Raw genomic sequence first — 19890 nt, 5'->3', positions numbered from 1 at the left:
CCAACACTGTGATGATCAACAATGAATGACTCGGCTCTTCTCAGCAACACAATGATCCAAGAACAAGCACAAAAGAATCATGAAGGAAAATGCTTTCCATATCCAGACAAAGAAATGACGGACTCTGAATGCAAACTGAAGCGTGTTTTTCTTCACTTACTTTATTGTTTCTCATGGTTTTTTCTCCTTTTTGATCTGTTTCTTCTTTCACAACGGTGACTAATATGGAAATATTTTTACATAATAACACATGTATAAACGATATCAAACTGCCTACCATTTCCAGAAGAGGGAAGAGAAGGGAGGGAAAGAGAAAAATTTGGCACTCAAAATCTTGTAAAAACGAATGCTAAAAAATTTCTTGACATGTAACTGGGGGGAAATGAAATACTATTAAACTTTAAAAAATAAAATAATTGCAGAAAATTAAATATATATTGTTATTTTTGGTTTAAATATTTAATCTCTTAAGCAAATGTGATGACTATTAACCCACCACATACTTAACTACTGCTTGAGCGCAACACTGAGGAGGTAAATTGGGTATGTCTGGGAGAGAAAAGAAATAGATTTAAAGGTGCTACACATTTCCAGAGCAAAATTTTAGGCTGGGGTCCTGGAACTGAAACAGTGATTGATTCATTATTAAACTTCCCAGGAGAGCAAATATATTTATAGGGTTTCTCTAAGCAAACAAATCAGTAATGTTGACTGAGCTGGTATTGAAATGGACATCACCCATTTCCCAAGTCTATTTGAAAAGAAAACCATTGCTGACGGGGAGGGGCTGAGAAAATGCCTGGAGAGGAGGTTGCACCCAAAAAGAGGAGTGCTTCTCCCCCAAACAGTGGTAGAGAAGGGTAAAAGATTGACAGCTGTCTGCCTGCTAACCAGCTTGATAAATGCAAACAACATTGCCATACTACAAAAAATTATAAACAGGACAAAAGGAAAAATAATGAGAAGAATTTTGGTCAGAAATAACACTTGGATGCTAATTTAAGAAAAAAAAATATGTTGTGGGTGGTTGTGAAAGAAAACGTTTACTTTTGCTGGGGTGGGGGTGGTAGACTTTCTGAAAATGCTAAATAGGTGAGGCCTAGCCAGTTGTCTTAAATGTTGATCATAGCATAATGATTCAATATCAGATGACTTAAAAGCCTCTTTTTTAAAAGAAATGATAAAAAAAGATTATACTTCCACCATTTCTCTAACAAAATCCTCTAAGACTAAAATCAAAATACGTAAGATGTCCCAGTCCCAAAATCTTGAGGTAGTTTTAAGCTTTGGTGTGTGTTATACATTTATGAAGGATGGCCTCTGGATTGCTAGACTTGTTATTTATGTACACAATTCCTCAGCTGCCATCAGACTATGCCTACAATACTTAATTCCATTATCTTCCAATCTTATTTTTTCGGAATTGCTATGACCTTGCTGAAGGACATCTATATATTCTGTCTCCAGAGACTGAAACAATGCACCATTTCAAAAGGCAGCCGCTGACACCTGTCAACCTGGTTCTCACACATTTTTCTCTTTTCTTTTTTTCAGCTTCAGAAATTCGAATGCTCCATATTTTAGGGAAGCCAGTCCTTCAGCAGATCTGTGGCACCTACTTGCTGAAAGATTTAAACCCTAGTAAATGCGGGCATAGCTTCCCATATGTATTCTACCCCGTGTGAGATAATTAAATCTGTGGCAAAGTTACAATTTAGTTGTGCCTACAAGTGGCCAGATGGGTTCTAAAGTTAACATCTGTGTAGTTTTATCCCCACTCATATCTATGAATCCAAGAAGCCACACACACACACACACACACACACACACACACACACACACACACATCCAAACACTTCCCATCCCGTAACAGGGAAGGTAGTTAATAAGTAGATCATTATCACCAGACTTTTACCTCCCCCTCACTAAAAAAAAAAAATAGTTTCTACATTCAAATACTGGAATGACATCTGATTTCACTACATGGACAGTTCCTAGTGTAGATTCATTAGATTCATGTAGTACAGATCACAACTTAACTTTTTTTTTTTTAGATAAAGTCTTAGGAAGCTTCCTAGTATCTACAGTGAAAAAGCGATTTATCCAATGTCAGAGAACAAGTAAACATCAGAGATGGGAATATGAACTGAGCTCTTCCCGAGTCAAAGCCCAGATCTCTCTCTCTCTCTAATATCCACAATCTGCCGGCCATAACTCAAAATCCATTGATTTCATCAGCACGGACAGGTCTACTGACGAATATCACAAACAATACATCCTGGAAGACAGTTTGATGAGTGATTGTGGCTCCCTAACCTTCCCTTTCCCCCTTCCCTCCCCCCAAAAAATCATTGAGTATCTTCCCCTCTCTGAATTTAGGTAGTATATTCCTTGCTAGACAAACAGACAATAGATTTCTAGGTGTGTACTGGAAGATTTTCCAACTTGGGTCCCACTAGCGTAGACTTGAAGAACTTTCATTTAAATAAGAAAGCAAAATACATTAAAGAAGACTTAAATTAGAAGCAAGCACTAAACAAACACTGGCACAAACCTGCCGGGGGTTGGAGGCTCTGAATCTATTCTGGTCAGTTCTCCATGCCTATGGCATGGACACTGAATCCTAAGGAACAACAAAGGCATGCCAGCAATTGATCTGCTGGGAGACTGATGGAGCCTTGATATCTAGAAGACATTGCTTCAGGACACACACACACACACACACACACACACACACACACACACACACACACGAAGAATTGCAGAGAAACCAACTGCTTCTTGTGATCAAGAAAGAGGAAATATCCTGCTTTAGTTGGCTGTCATGGAACCATCTGAGTCAGGGGCAGCTGAGGGAGGCTGATGCTTCTATAATCAGTCTGCCCATAGAGCCATATGCCTTTCTTAATTCTCTCCTTCATCCTTTCTTTTGTCCACCATCATTTTCCAGCAAGACCTGCCTTCTTTTCAAAGTGAAGATGCTGAAAACTTCTGGACTCATTCTAAAACTTCTGTGTGACATAATCCCATGGAGAATATGACAAGGAAATACACATCCCCCTCCCCAAAGAATGTCATTAATGTATAGCAGCATTGTTAATAATCATCGAGAACAATAATAAATATGTAATACCAACTCCAATACACCTTTCCACAGAGACTATGGATAACTTAAGAGGGAACACAATCATGGAGAAAACAACTATTTAATAATCATGTTGATGAAATAACTGTCCTTCCATGGAGAGAGCCTTTGATGGCAGAAAGGACTAATAGAATCTCATTCCTGAGAGACTGAAAGAATAACTCTTAAGGAAAAGTCTTAAGAAATACTTCCTGAAAGAAAAAAAACATACTGAGTTTAGCTCTTATGCTGTGGAGAGACTACTTAAGAGATTTTTAACACTCAGTCTGAGAAATCTGAACTGTGGGACTGTTTCCAGAAAAGATAAGGCTTTAATAGCAATTGATGGTACATCAAGTTGATGGTTCACTGTTGAAATATTAGAATATTTCTTTGTATTGTTTGTTAAATTCTTAATAAGTTATATAACCAATGATATCGAAGTATATTTAAGACAATAAGAATAAGAGGTTTGAAAAAGAGAATAGAGGGAAAGATTGGGAAAAAAAATGTTTCCAATTTATTTTATACACTGAAGTGGAAGCTTGGACTTAACTGATATTGAGAGAGATTGTGGGTTCCTACTAATTTATGAGGAAATAGTAGAATATAACCATTTATTGCCTTAGAATCCTGGATAAGAATAGGGAAATGTACCAGTAGCAAACTGAACTGAATGGTGAACATTGATATGGCTGTCAATTAGAACATACACAAGAAATCTCTAAAGAATAACCTAAGTTATACATGACATATGTCATCTCTAAAACCTAGTTACATGTCATTTATCATATATCTATTCAGAAAAAAAATTAAATGAACAAGTATATAATGCTACAGCCAATGATCCCCCACGATATTGATACGCCCTAAACAAAAAAGCCTGTACAGCAGAGTCACAGGGTAGGAACACAGGCAGATCAAAGCTGGTAAAGAGATGAAGGTCATTGTGATTTTATGGTTACTAACCCAACTTTGTGAGATTACTCCTTATATTCCAACTCTATATTGACCTGAGATCAGCCAATGAACTTCAAAAGCCTTCAGGCTCATCTAGTTGTGTGTGTTGTGTGTGTGTGTGTGTGTGTGTGTGTGTGTGTGTGTGTGTGTGTGTTTTCCCATGATCCTAGACTGTATTTTTGCTCATGAATGGGCTGGAGTAGATGAGAAAGAGAGAAGGGAATAAGCTTTTATACAGCACCTACTATGTGGCAGATACTATGATAAGCACCTTACAGATATCATCTCATTTCTCCCTTGGAACAAGGTGAGGTAGGTGCTATTATTATTTGCATTTTACAGATTAGGTAGTGGAGGCAAACAGCAGTTAACTGATTACCCAGGGTCACACCTCTAGTAAGCGTTTGAGGTCAAATTTGAACTCAGGTCTCCCCAACTACAGAATCAATGCTTTATCCACTGTGCCACCTAGCTACCTTCCTCTAAGATGGCTACTAAAGTCCCTTCCAACAATGTAATTCTATGAAAATATTTTGAACAATCATAACAGCATTGGAATGTTTATCCTCTAAAATGACATTGTGGATGCGAGAGTTTAGTTTCTGTTGTATGAGTTCTGATATATGTATTTAAAAATTGAAAGGTCACAGTACATTATGGTAACATTACCCTGTTCACTCAATTAAGAAGCGATCAACAAGAATTTATTAAAGCCAACTTTCAGAATTCATTATTTGTACTAATCAAAACCTAGCTGTAATGTAAAATACTGCTTACAAAAAATAAAGATATGAAAATCTCCTCGTACTGGGCTCTGAGTATATTTTTCTTACTTTGTGTACTTATCAATAACAGGTGAAGAATTCATTCTTGTGATTCAACATGTTCTCATTTTATAAGAAGAGAAGGAAAATTAGGCCTGAATCATTTCAAGGCTAAAACTATTGACAAAGGATAGAAGAAAATCAAACTTTGATGAATGTTTTTTTTTCCTCTTTCCACAGAATTTCTTCTGTTCCATAGAAATTACACTTACACAAACATCCTTAAGTAAAGGTGAGGACAGCTGTAGCTTCTGGAGATAACAAGATGAAAATGGAACATTTTCATGAGAAAGCAGGAAGCAAGTGGCCTTGGTTTCAAACATGTTCTTTAGCATTGATGAGGCTGTAAGTTCATTGTTATGATTCACATTTCTTTGAGGTAGCTAAAAAGGTACTTGTTGATAAAACCATTGGCTGCTCTAAGTGTGTGTGTGTGTGTGTGTGTGTGTGTGTGTGTGTGAGCTTGTTGAATCTGTAAAACAGATGTGGAACAAATTGCATTCTGCATGTAAACAAAAAGCTTCTGATATTCATGCAGTGGACAATGAAAGACAATCATGGCCCATATTCATCCCAGGCCCAGCTGCATAAGAGTCAGAAATAGTGTTTCCTTCTAGGGTATATTGTATTCAACATATGGATAATGCAACTGATCTTAATAATTTCATTATTTATCTCAAAATGCATAAGAACCAGGGCAATAAAAACACTGAATCATCAAAGGAATTTGAGAAAATGAAACTAAGCAGCTATCAGAGGGAGGAGAAAAATGGGGGTGCAGAAACAATGTAGTGCCCTCTTCCCATCTCCACAAATTCATAGGATCATCAGTAGAGCACAAGGTGACCTCTGAGATCATCTATTCCAGCTCCCTCCTTTATAGCCAAGGAAACTGAAACCTTATGAGATGGAAGGATCTGTCAAAGGTCACACAAGGTATAAGTGGCAGAGTCAGGATTTCTAGTTAGGTACTCTGGTTCCAAATGTAGGGCTTCTGGGAGGTATGCAGCAGCCCGACAATGAGGGGAAGAATGACTGGCATAGGTTCTCTTGGTTCAAATTCAGTCTGTTAGTCCACAGAGTAAGAATATGAAGTAACATGGATGTCATATTGTAGAGAATAAGAGAAGGACAAAAAGAATCACTGTATCCTACAACCAGAGGACAGACTCTTAAGGCTGGAAGAGAACTTAGGGGCTATCAAAATCAATCTCATCCTTTGAAAGATAAGGAAAATGAGGCCCAGGTAGGTTATGGCCTTGCCCGAGGTCACAGCTAATTAATAGCGGAGCCAGAATGAAAACCTAGACCCCAGCTCCTTCCATTATATCTTGAGAAAAAGACTCATAGCATCAACACTGTTATCATTCTTGATGATATGTTTTTATTTCCCCACATTTGCTTAAATTTAATCACCATTTTAGAATTTTTTTTCATACACTGTCTTTGCTTCTCAAAAGAATGTCTTAAGTAATATTCAGTAAAGAGATGTCTGTTCCAATGAAATTTGTTTTACACATCCACAGGAGAATTTGGAAGGTGGCAAGACACATCTATAATTCTAAACGGCATTCCTTTTCCAAGATGTGATCCATTTATTTTATTTCTCAAGTTTCTAACATTTTAATGGTATTTGAAAATATCCTAATACACACACAGATATGTGTGTGTGTATCTAGATGGACAGATAGACAGGTAGATTGATATATACATACATACATAAAAGTCAAAAGATCCATCAAACAACATTAACTTACGGCACATAAGTTTGAGAAATAAAACAACTGAGCATTGTAGTTTGGGTAGAGTGAGGCTGACAAAACACAAGGATAAGATAACATAGTGGTACAGCAGAAAGAGTGTACAAGATTTGAATCCAGGAGATGTAGATTCAAATGCCAATACTTAAGAGTTTGTGTGGTCATCAGCAAGTTCCAATCTCTCTGGCCTTTAGGCTCCTCATCTGTGAAATGAGGTTAAAACACATGCTTAAACTCAGATTCTTTTGAAAAGCTTTTGTGTAAAACATTAAAATGTCATGGAGACATGGATTATTTTTACTAAGCATTTTCATACACTGTTCAGTTGTAGTATATGTCAATAAGTGAACAACTAAATTAAATGCTCTGGGACCTCATCCAATCTATATCTAGACAATATGAACTTTTTTTTTATACCGGGAGTATTTCTTAGTTCCTATCCAAGGGTGATTACTACTGAAAACTCAGTAGACCTCATTAGAAGATGTTTCACAAATAGTATGGTCCCAGCATGACTTGGATCCAAGGATTCTGGGTACAGAGAGCCTACGAATATGCTGCATGTGAATAGAACTGATATTGGACTTTCCAGGGTAAACATTTTGATATTACAAATTATAACCAAAGACGTTAGACACAGGGGCCTTTCTAACATGAGGTCCCTCCCAAGTAGTAATCAATTTAAAGTGAGATCTTTTGAAGCATTGATCTGACTCTTAGGTTTCATTCTTTGATTTTCCTCTAATATCTCATATGATTCATTTTTCCTTCTCAGGTCCCTGCCAGCAGATAACAACTTGAATAGCATTCACTCCATGGATGACATTTCACATGATAGAAGGTTTTTCGATACCATTATAGGAACTCAAATTGCCAAAGGTCACCCAGCAAAAGACCAATCCCACTTCCAAAGTAAGCACACATTTCTCTTTCCCACCGCAATCCAGCCACTAAGGATGAGAAGTAGCAATAGCTAACTCCCATTCAGGCATCTTTCCTCCATTACAAAAGTTCATAGCATTAACAAAACCCACCCAATCTAGACTCTGGTGGATCTTGTATGCTGTTCAGTCATTTTTCAGTCATGTCTGACTTTTCATGACCTCATTTGGGGTTTTCCTGGCAAAGCTACTTGGAGCAGTTTGCATTTCCTTCTCCAGCTCAATTTACTGACGAAGAACTGAGGCAAACAGGGTTAAGTGATTTGCCCAAGGTCATACAGCTATTAAGGGTCTAAAGCTAGATTTGAACTCAGGAAGGTGAGTCTGACTTCAGGTTTGGTGGTTTATCTACTGCGACACCTAGTTGTCCTTGAATGTTGTATAGTAGTTCCCAAATCACTCTCACTATTTTCTCAAGGAGTTCAGTACCTGGTCACCATCTTTCTTTCCTCCCTGACTCCTGCTTGTATATTAAGAGTCTCCAACACCCAGTGATAATCCCTCCAACTCTCAAACCTCCCAATTCTTCAGCCTCCATAAGTCCCATGACCCATTCCTTCACTACACTTGAACCATTTACAGGGATGTCATAGTATAGATCTCATCATAACCCATCAGTGTTTCATTTCCCTACTTAACAATTTTGACATTCCTCTACTTGATCATAATTTCTTAAAATTCCATCTCTCCCTATGCCTTACTCCTCCTAAAACTATTCTTCAACATCACAAAACTCTTTAATCCCTCTACTACTTTGTCTTTTCTCAGGCCATTTTCACTACTCTGACTCCCCTTCCTTTCCTCTCCAATCTTGATCCTATAGTTTCCCAATTACTGTCTACATTTTTCTGAATGCTAATATCTCATTTTCTCCTTATCCCTTCTCTGCTCACTTCTTGCTAATCCTCAGCCCTGGATTATTCTCAATCTCTTCCTCATCTGTTCTGTGATAAATTTTTATATTTTTAAAAAATTATTATTCACTTATTTTAACATTCTTTTTTTTTTAATTTGAGTTCCAAATTCTCTCCTTCCCTACTGCATCTCCCCCACCCATTGAGAAGGCAAGCAGTGTAATATGAATTATACATGTTAAAGTATGCAAAACATTTCTATACTTGGTTTGTCTGAGACTCTTACTTCTTCTGAAGCATGACAGATTCTGCTGTAAACCCTTATTTTAACTCCATTTCTGTGTCTTTCTATTTCAAGTGTGTCTCTTATAAACAACAAATTGTTTGATTCTAGTGTCTAATCCATTTTGCTGATTCCATTTTATGGGTGATTTCACTCCCATTCACATTTATGACTACTGCGTATTTCCTTGTATTCCATTTTCTTCTGGCTTGTCCTTTTCTCTCTTTTTTTATACTGTCCCTACTCAAGAGTTTGTTTTGTTTCTAACCACTGCCTCCCTTAATCTGTCTTCCTTTTTATCATCCCCTATCATTTCTATTATCTTCTTCCTCTGCTATTTCCTATTAGTAAGATAGAGTTCCATACTCAGCTGAATGTGTGTGCGTGTGTGTGTGCTTGCCTCTTTGAACCAGCTGTGATGAGACTGAGGTTCAAACATTGCCTGCCACCCCTTTGCACTGTAAAAGTTTTTGCTTGCATCGCCTCTCTTAGGTGAGATAATTTTCTCCATTCTTTCCCTTCTTCTCCCCTTCATCCAGCACATCATTTTTTTCTCACTTTTTTTTTTTTAGATCATCTTAACATAATCAAATCACATACATGTCCTCTAAGTATACAGACTCTCCTCTGGCTGCCTTAGTAATGATAAAGTTCTCAGGAGTTACATGTATCATCTTCCCAAATAGGAATGTAAACAACTTAACCTTATTGAGTCCATTACAATTTCTCTTTCATGTTTATACCTTTTTATATGTCTTTTGAGTCTTGCGCTTGAACGTCAAATTTTCTATTCAGCTCTGGCCTTTTCATCAAGAATGCTTGAAAGTCTTCTATTTCATGACGTATCTTCGTCAGTGCTTCAATCTTTTACCCAGGCAGGGCCTCTAGTACCCTGCAGCTACAAGTGCTAATGCTCTTCTTGGCCCTGGATCTGCGATCAGGTCCCTTGTTCCCTTGTGACTGACCACGGGCTTCTCTTTGCCCTGCACAACTGCGACCCAGAACTGTATATGGGCAACAGAACTGTCAATCAATGCCGGTTGCACACAGTGCCAGCACAATGTCTATCCTTTACGTCATGTCTATCCTTCATATGATTATTTCTTGTGTATGTTCTAACTGACAACCACACAACCACACTTGCAGCAATCATTGGATCAAGTTAACATAAAAAAGGCAAGCTCCTGAGGACACTAGAATATCCTTTCTCATCTTTTCTCCTATTGACACATTTTCATCTGTGACAGTCAAGCTTCTCAAGTGACAAAGCTAAGAGTTAGTTTTAGCCCCAGTAGGGCTATTGGTAGCTCACAAATTGTACTGTAGATTGAGCAAGGCAAGGCATGTAAGATCAATGGAGCTTAGGCCAGCCCTAGGGTGATAGTTAACTATAACTGCTTGTTTCCTTCAGTCAAGAGATTTAAAGTGATAGTACCCTGTACCTAGTGACATATAGTAATCACTATCTGGCACTGAGATGTTCAAAATGAGATTTAACAAATAATGATTCCTAAATTAAGTAAAATTTAGCTGTTCATCTACTCAGGAAAATAATGTAGCTCAACATATAATCTAGGAATTACATTGAAAAAAAAACTCCACTCTTTCTGCATATACAATTTGGCAGGCTTTACTTCACACATCAAACAGTTATCTGGGGGTTAAAATTAAGAGGGAGGAAAACACACTAAGATACAATATATCACCTTAAGGATTCCAGTTAACACTTGACAATGCAGCTTGAGAAGATGAATATAAAAAAGGAAAACTCAATCTCCTTGGTTTTTTGTCATTAAATCCCCAATTCACTCCTATCAGATAAGGAGGGAAAGGATATGGATAAATTGTTTTTAAAATAAGAAATCTCAATTATCTACAACCACATGGGAAAAATATTCCAAGTCACTAATAAGAGAAATGCGAATTAAAACAACTTTAAAGTTCCACTTTACACTCATCAAATTGGAAAAGGTGGCAAAAATGTAAATAGTCAATACTGGAGAGACTGTGGAAAGACAGAAACAATCAGAAACTGTTAAAGCTGTGGATTGACACAAAAGTTCTGGAAAAATAATTGGGAATTATGGATAAAAAAAGTTTTGAAAATTCTAAAGTACAAAATTTCAAGATGCCCTTTGACCTGGTGATTTCACTATTGGTTCAAAGGAGACCAATGAAAGGTCCTTTATATAACAACACGTCCATGTTAACACTTTTGTGAAAGCCTCCTGCCCCCCAAAAAAGGAGCACAGTAGGTACTTATTGATTAGGGAATTTATGAACAAAATGTACCATATGAAGGCAATTAAATATTATTGTTCAGTAAGAAGTGAGGAAAATATGAGGGATTAAGAGAAAAAGTAGATTTGCATGAACCAATATGCATTAAAAAACAACAAAATGCATAATGACAACAATAATTTAAATGAAAACACTAAAAAGGAGGTGAAGGTTAAATATACTTGGTTCCACAAGATGGATGATAAAACTTCTTCCTCTTGGAAAGGGTGGGAGAGAGATAGACTACAGGTGCTGAATGCAGCATATACTGTCCGACATAGTAGCTAGGTGAGTTGGGTTTACTTGGTCATTCTTTCTTGGAAGAGAAGGTACTAGGAGAAGGGAGCCAGGGGAAGACAGAGCGGGCATAAAAGACATACTGAAAAAAGAGACGGTGGTGTAAAAAATGACAATTACTTTTTAAAAAATGAATGAAAATATAAATTTCTAATTCTCTCTAGTACAGAATCACTTATAATTCCCCCCTCTACAGTAACTTGAATGCTCAATATCTTAGTATCATGCAAATATGACAAGTTCCATCTTTATGATAAATTTAAAGAGTAAAAAAAGTATAAGGTATAAGAATAAGGTAAGGAGACTCCAACTCAATGATAAAGGTTGGTAGCTGAAAGGATGACTATACCTTGATGTACTGAGGGATGCGATTTCTCTGACATGCCCTACAGACAGTGAATATTCTGATCTGGAAGAACCACTATGTGCAACAGATGTTAACTGACAGAAGAAATGTATGTTGGACCACCAGCCTGTCATAAATATTGCATTCTTAATCAGAGAGCATCTGTTTTTTCATTTCTTTAACAGCCATCTTCTGCAATGTATTTAATCGGAAACAGAATGCTTCTCCTAACAGGTGCAACAGTGTTTACAAATTGAAAACCTTCTTATTTAAATACAGCTAGAAACCGGAGATGTTTCAATTAACAGGGCAATATCTTATGAGGAGGAATCATTTTAACATTTGGCAGATCCATAGATTGCTTTGCATTTGTGAAATTTAATTATTGGAGAATTAGCAGTGCAGATGCCAAGAAAAGCTAAGGATGAGAAGAGTTCCAGACTTCTTCTCTTACTCAATTTATATGCAGCTGTAAAAAAAATGGTTGGAGAAAGTTGATAGCTGATCTGTAGATAATAGATCATACTACTGCAGATTGATATTAAACCTCCTGAAATGTTGTGATTTGAATCAAAATAACTTTTCGATCTAATAGTATAGTGATACAGAAAAATCACTTCTGGACCTGGTAGGGTTGCATTTGCTCTATATTTGAAACACTTTAACTTGCACCACAGAGCTTACATGTAGAGTAAAGCAGGACCTTGGAGGCAAGACGTCCCTATTCATTTCATGCGTATAAGTTACTTAGTTTTGTTTCCTTCTTTAAAAAAAATCTAGGCAGTATAAGATGGAGGTAAGGGTGTTTCAGGAGGAGAGGAAGAGACCATAATTTTCTAATCTACTTTGATAAATGGTTTTACATAAGTAATTCAGACTTCATGGAACAAGCTATTCAGTGTTTTGTAATCACTGATAATTTCCCTCAGAGTCTGAGACCCAAAGCAAAGGCTAAGTAGGGTTGCTGGCCACATGCTGAAGTATTAATGTTCTTCTTTCAAGAGGTTTGGCAAATAAAGCTTGATTAGCTGGCTTGTCCTTCTGGCTGGGTAAGAAACAGATCCCCCCAAGGAAGAAGCAGAGGCAAGGTCATAGGTTGGGCTCAGCGTGCTAGTAAGGAGGAATTCACATGGAAGGGCTTCTCGTAGAATTCATGGAGTAGCAGCTTACACTTGCAAAGGGTTTCGCATAAGTAACATTTGTTGGTCTTCACAACGATCCTAAGAGGTGAGTGCTATCAACGTTATTATCCCTGTTTAACAGAGAAAACAAATTAAAATCTTTGTCCCTTCTTCTCTTTTATATATTCTTAGGAAAACATTACGACTCACTCAGGATGATAGAGTAGGAAGAGGCAATACAAGCCAGTTTTCCTATAACGAATCCAATAACTATTTACAAAATCCACCAGACTAAGCCTGATTGCAAAATCCAAGGAAAAGTCACAGTGAGTCATTTGTTTCTCAGTCTAGGACTTCCAAGAAGGACTTTCATGAAATGGAGGACTTCGAAGAATTCCTTATGAAGAGAGAAAGCTAAGTAGAAACTTCAAAAAATAAGAGATATAGAAAGCTAAACAATCAGGTCACATGATAAGGTGTCTCCTTAGAATCCTAATATCATCAAGGATCATAAAGCAACATAAAAAAAGATAATGATTAACTTAATTATTACCCAAGCTTTTAGAGGAAAAAAAAACAGGACAAAAGGATTAGATTTATAAATACACTATTGATACTTGAACTAAGAGGAGTCAAAATGGTGAAATAAAATTATACATCAACATCTCTAATAAATATTAATGAAAAAGTGTTAGGTATTAGCAAGGAGACTATGGCTACATACTACAATGATTATATGCTATGATCAGGTTGGATGTATACCCGGAATGCAGGAATAACTCAATATGAAGAAAAACCACCAAAAGAGAAGAATAACAAAAATCATAATTATATAAATAGATGCAGAAAAAGCTTTTGATAAGATAAAACATTTGCTCCTATTAAAAACACGAAAATAAATAGGTCTTTCCTTAATATAGCCTATGGCATCTATTTAAAGCCAAAAGCCAGCAATACATGTGATGGGAATAAACTTTTTTGTTAGGTAATATGATGGTTTACTTAGAGAACCCTAGGAGATCAACCCAAAATTAATTGAAACAATAACTTCAACAAAGTTATAAGATATAAAAAAATCCACATAAACAAATAGCATTTCCATATATTGCTGACAAAATATAGAACCAAGAGAAAAAATTATATTAAAAAAGAAAAAAAAAAGACCATCAGAATGCATAAAATGCTAGAGAATCTACCTGGTAAGGCACATGTAAAAAGTAGCCAAGTATAAGTACACTCTTTATAGAAATAAAAACTGACTTAAGAAATTGGATAAATATTCATTGTACATGGATAGCTCAAACCAATATAATAAAATAACAATACTTACAATGAACTTATTTATTCACTGCTATACTAATGAAGTTAATAAAGGACTACTTTATAGAGCAAAAAATAATGAAATTCATCTGGTGGAACAAAAGTTCATGAATCTCATGGAAAATGATTTTTTTAAATGGCAAGGAAGGGGTCTTGGCAATATCAATTCTCAATGCATACTACAAAATAGTAATCATCAAAACCATTTAGTACTAGTTGATAAAAAGAAAGGTAAATTTGTGAAATAGACTAGGTATATAACACATAGAAACAGTTGCTTAATGTTTGATAAACTCAAAGACATCAACTGTTGAGGTAAAATTTAGTAATCAATTTTAAAAAAATATTGGGAAAAGTGGAAAGCAGTTTAGAAAAAATTACTTATAAACCAATCTCTTACACCAAAAACCAAAATAAATCCAACTAGATATATAATCAAACATAAAAGCAACATCACAAATAGGTTAGAGGAGGAAGGAGGAAAAAAAGATCACCTTTCACATTTATGGTCAGGTAAGACTTTATGGATAAAGGAAGGATAGAGATGTCACATAAGATAAAGTAGATAATTTTGATTATATAAAATTAAAAAGATCTTCCACACATAAAATCAATACACTAAAATTAGAAAGAAAACAGATAATGGGAAGGAGGGGTAAATGGATTTCCAAAGATACATAATAAAGTTCTTGATTCAGAATTATAAGAGAGCCATTTCTTAACTGATTTATAATAAAAAGATACAAATGGGAAATTTTCTAGAGCAGAAAGTCAAGCTGCCAAGAGTCATATGAAAAAAATGTTCCAAAGTATTAATAATTAGAGAAATTCAAATTAATAACACTCTGAAGTTCCATCTCACACTAAGCAGATTAACAAAGATAACAAAAAAGGAAAATGATAATTGTTGGGTTGGGGAGAAATGGATTTTTTAATGTATTGTTGGCAGAGCTGTTAATTATTCTATTTTTTTTTGGCTAGGCAATGGGGTTAAGTGACTTGCCTAGGGTCACACAGCTAGTAAGTGTGATGTGTCTGAGGCTGAATTTGAACTCAGGTCCTTCTGAATCCAGGGAGAGCGCTCTATCCACTGAGCCACCCAGCTGCCTGCTGTTAATTATTCTAGACATTACAGAAAGCAAGTTAGAACTATGATCCAAAAGTTACTAAACTTTTCATCCCTTTTGACTTGGTGATACCAGTATTAAACGTGTATTCCCAAGGAAAGAAAAAACGGTTCCTTATGCACAAAATATTACAGCAGCTCTTTGTGGGTGTGGGTGGGTGTGGGTGTGGGTGGGTGGGTGTGTGGCTGTGGGTGGGTGGGTGTGGGTGTGGATGTGTGTGTGGGTGTGTGTGTGTGTGTGTGTGTATGTGTGTGTGTGTGTGTGTGTGTGTGTGTGTGTGGGTGGGTGTGGGTGTGGGTGTGTGTGTGGGTGTGTATGTGGGTGTGTGGGTGTGTGTGTGGGTGTGTGTGTGTGGGTGTGGGTGGGTGTGTGGGTGTGGGTGTGGGGGTGGGTGTGTGGGTGTGGGGGTGGGTGGGTGGGTGTGTGTGTGGGTGTGGGTGTGTGTGGGTGTGGGTGGGTGGGTGTGCGGTGGCAAAGAATTGGAAACCAAGAGGGTGCCCATCACTTGGGGACAGATGAACAAATTATGCTCTGTGAATGTAATGAAGCACTGCTTTTGTACTCTAAAAAAAATGATGAAGATTTACTTTCAGAGAAGCCTGGGTAAAAGCTGTATGAACTGATATGCAAATTGGAATTGTTTCAGACTACTGTCTTGATGAGAGCAGGTAAGTCTTTCGCAGTTGATCATCATTAAAATATTGCTGTTACTGTGTACAACATTGTCCTGGATCTACTCATTTCACTTGGCATGAGTTTATGTAAATTTTCTTGGGTTTTTGATTCTTCATTTCCAATCACTTCCTTTGCATTAAATATCATGTTCTTTCTCCCTACCTCATTTAAGTATAAGTTTTTGCTTTACAGGAGGGCTAGAAGATAGGAGCAGTGAAAGTCAACTAAAAATAAGGAATCACTGCCGATACACAACTCATCAGAAATGAAAGTAAGAATAATACCTAACATTTTATAGAGTGCTTTAAGATTGGCAAAGCATTTCACATGTGCTTATATCATTTGACACTCACAACAACTCTGAGGGAGATGCTCTTATACCTATATTACAGATGAGGAAACTGAGGCTGAAAACAGTTAAGTTGCTTGCCACTGTCTACGAGTCTAACAATCTATCTGCTGGGCCATCTGATAAAGCTTATACAAAATCAAAAGTAAACCAGGAGACCATGATTTGTTTGGGAAAAATATAACTGATGAATGGAGAAATTATGCAGACCAAGTTCGGCTAATAATTATGGGATTGTAAAAAAAAATTCAGTGATCTTCTAATAACCCACCAAAAATGCATGGTTGAATTCTACAGGCATGAGAGAAAGGATGCAGATGAGTACAGCTGTGCAAACACTTACCTCGGATTCAATCCTAAGATCCCTTCTCATCCCCTCCATTCCGACAAAGGCAGTAAGCTTGGGAGCCCATTATAATGGTGAGGGATAAGCCTTCTCACAGCATGCTTTGCTATAACTTACAGATTTATTAAGGTGCATCAGGAATTTGTAAAAAGAATGCGGTCATTGCAAAGAGCTATCTTTTGAAGTGGTAGGCAATTTACCAACTTTGTGTAGCTAATCCACAAGAGTTACATTAATATACAACATGCAAAACACATTTTCCCTGGGGCTCAGTGAGGAGAATCTAGTGCACATGTCATCCATTTCTGTGAATGCTGAAGATTACAATTATGTTTTGATATTAATCCAACTTCTGCAAATTTCTTGTTGTGATGGGCTCTATGAAAGTGTGAGTGACAGGATAAATCTTTTTAAATTGAATACAACACCACTGAAGAGAGCTAATGTTTTCAAATACTGTACCCAGCCTCTGGATGCCCAGAATAATTCACTAAGTGAATGAGCCTCTGTGGTGACCTATTTGGTAAGAGGAAAGAGGAGAGATAAAATTGCATTCTGCATGCTGCTAGGAACGTCATGTTCTGAATGTTCAGCAACAATCACCTCTAATGCTTTGAGGTCCTCGTAGACAACCTGAACGCTGGGAGTTCCGAGGTGGTTGATGAAGAAATCTCCATCCCCCTGCATCTGCACAGAACTGAGGTTGGCTTCTGGGCACTTTGTTTTCCAGGAGCAGTTGAAATCCTTTTTCTGAAAACAGAAATTAGAATTGTTCACATAACTAATGGTAACTATTCATCCCTTCATTCGTCTCCCAAATCAGCTATAACTTTAATGGTGGTTATGCCATCTTCATGGCATCCAACGCCATCTTCAATCAATCCACAAATATTTCTTAAGTAACTATTATTTACTGGGCACTGAGCATCATGAAAACAAAGACAGAAGTGAGCCCTTATCTTCAAGGATTCTATGTTCTACGGGGGAGACAACTGTGTAGATAAAAGTTACATGGAAAATAAAAACTACATAGATCCAGTTAGGGAAGGAATAAGGAGTAAGGAATGATCAGAAAAGATTTCACAAAAAATATAGCACCTGAGCTAAGCCCTGAAGGAAACTATGGAAGGAAATTCTTTTGAACTTTCTATAATTCTGCTATATGCTTTTACATCATGAAAGAGAGGTATGATGGACAGACTGAATTGTGTAAACAATAGTAGCTGGCAAGATTGGAGTTCAAGTCTCACTGTGACATTTTCTAGCTGTAGGGCCCTGGGCAAGTCACAACTTGTCAGAGCCTCAGTTTCCTTATCTGGAAAGTGAGGAGACTACAGCCTCTATGACACCGAATTAGAAAGGATCTCAGTAGTTACCTAGTGCATCCTATACCTGAATCTCTTCTAAAACATGACCTAAGAGTGGTCATCATGGCTTTGCTCAAAGACACGTGGTGAGAAGGCCCCTACTTCAACCCAATACTGCCCATTCCACTTTTGGATTATTGTATTTATTAGGAAAATCTTCCTTACATCAAGTATAAATTTGCCTTGTTGCAATTTTCCCCAATTTTTTCCAGTTCTGTCTTCTGGGGTTAAGCAGATGGAGTCCAATCCTATCACTATGAAATTAGAGTTGACTTGGCTAGGTACACTTTCTTGAATTGCTCTTTTAAAGTCTGAGCCTCTAATTCAGGAAACCACCTACAGATGGCACAAGGTAGGGCCTGGGGAAATTTATAGACTAGACTTCCATCAAATTCTCTTTTCATACACTGATATTTGAGATCACAAAGATTTAAGCCACAGACTCTTCGAATGAAAAGAATATCTTCTCATTAAATAGTCACAATACAAAACAGATGAGCAATTTGCTATAAGAGTTATGACAGGGGGGCAGCTAGATGGTGCAGTGGATAGAGCTCTGACCTTGGAGTCAGGAGGACCTGAGTTCAAATCTGACTTCAGACACTTGACACTTACTAGCTGTGTGACCCTGGGCAAGTCACTTAACCCCAATTACCTCACCCCCTCCAAAAAAAAGTTATGACAGAAATACCACTCATTCATTTGACAAATATGCATTTAGTCCTTATTACCTGAAGCCTTGTATTCAGGAGGAAATTCATAAAGAAACAAACATTCAGAATTCAATTAGATGATCTCTAAGATTTTGCTTTGTTGTTCAATCGTTTTCAGTTGTGTCCAACTCTTTGTGACCCCATCTGGGGTTTTCTTGGCAGAGATACTGGAGTGGGTTGTCGTTTCCTTCTCCAGCTCATTTTACAGATGGGGAAACTAAGGCAAACAGGGTGAAGTGACTTGTCCAGAGTCACATAGCTAGCAAGTGTCTGAGGCTGGATTTGAGCTCAGGAAGATGAGTCTTCCTGACTGCAGGCTCAGCACTTCATCCACTCTGCCATCTAGCTGCCCTAAGATAACAAGCTTTAAATCCCATTTTCTAGGTCCCTATGATCAGTTTCTATCTTAATACATTAAAGGCTGTGATTTCCCTTAGTCTAACCAATAACTATGGAGCTTCTAGACTTTTCCAGGCCGTGTTTGCTATTATGTAACTTGGGGGCACAAAACCGGCTGCCTTGATCTCCATTCACTTTCTATAATGAAGCTCCTTTCATTCACTTAGCTATCTATAGTAGCCTGGCACATGAGATGATCAGTACCCAGGCTTGAAACATAATGCACTTGAACTACCTTACCAAGGAGAGTTACAAGGCTAGTGAAGTTTATTGGATGTTATCTATACATGTCTATAGAGAATATAAATGTGGAGAACATTGTATATAGTAACAGCAATACTGTTTTAAGAATGACTTTGAATGAATAAGTTATTTTGGCTACTATAAATGCCAAATTAACTGTAAAGGACATATAAAGAAAGACACCATCTGAATACAGAGAACAACTGACAAACAGAATTATGTATAGAATAATTTTACATATACATATATGTATGTATATACACATACATATGTATGTGTGCGTGTGTGTGTGTACACACACACACACATGCGCATACCAACCCCTATTTGTGTCTAATGGTAGCCATCTCTAGAGCTGGAAGGGAGGAGAAAGGGAAGCAAAAAAGAAATTTACATGATAGTTTTGTTGTATATGTGAAAGCACTAGCCAGTTATGCACAGCAAATTTTTTTTTTGCTTTTTAATGAGGCAATTGAGGTTAAGTGACCTGCCCAGGGTCATACAGCTAGTAAATGTAGGGTCTAAGGCCAGATTTGAACTCAGGTCCTCCTGACTCCAAGG

The 19890-nt window shown here is 37.2% G+C and overlaps 1 protein-coding gene across 4 annotated transcripts in view; it reads right to left on the bottom strand.

The window, feature by feature from the left end:
* Positions 1 to 19890, bottom strand: part of NAALADL2 (N-acetylated alpha-linked acidic dipeptidase like 2) — a 1446698-nt gene that overhangs the window by 232369 nt on the left and 1194439 nt on the right. For all 4 annotated transcript variants that reach the window (XM_020980535.2, XM_078147179.1, XM_020980532.2 and 1 more), the window contains one exon: positions 17211 to 17357. In XM_020980535.2, coding sequence (XP_020836194.1) covers positions 17211 to 17357 — 147 coding nt within the window. The remainder of the gene's footprint in view (positions 1 to 17210; positions 17358 to 19890) is intronic.

Source organism: Phascolarctos cinereus, unplaced genomic scaffold (assembly GCF_003287225.1).
Source record: "Phascolarctos cinereus isolate Bilbo 61053 unplaced genomic scaffold, phaCin_HiC Scaffold_7;HRSCAF=346, whole genome shotgun sequence".
Taxonomy (NCBI): domain Eukaryota; kingdom Metazoa; phylum Chordata; class Mammalia; order Diprotodontia; family Phascolarctidae; genus Phascolarctos; species Phascolarctos cinereus.
Note: the sequence above shows the minus strand (reverse complement) of the source record. Positions and strands in the feature narration are given on the sequence as shown.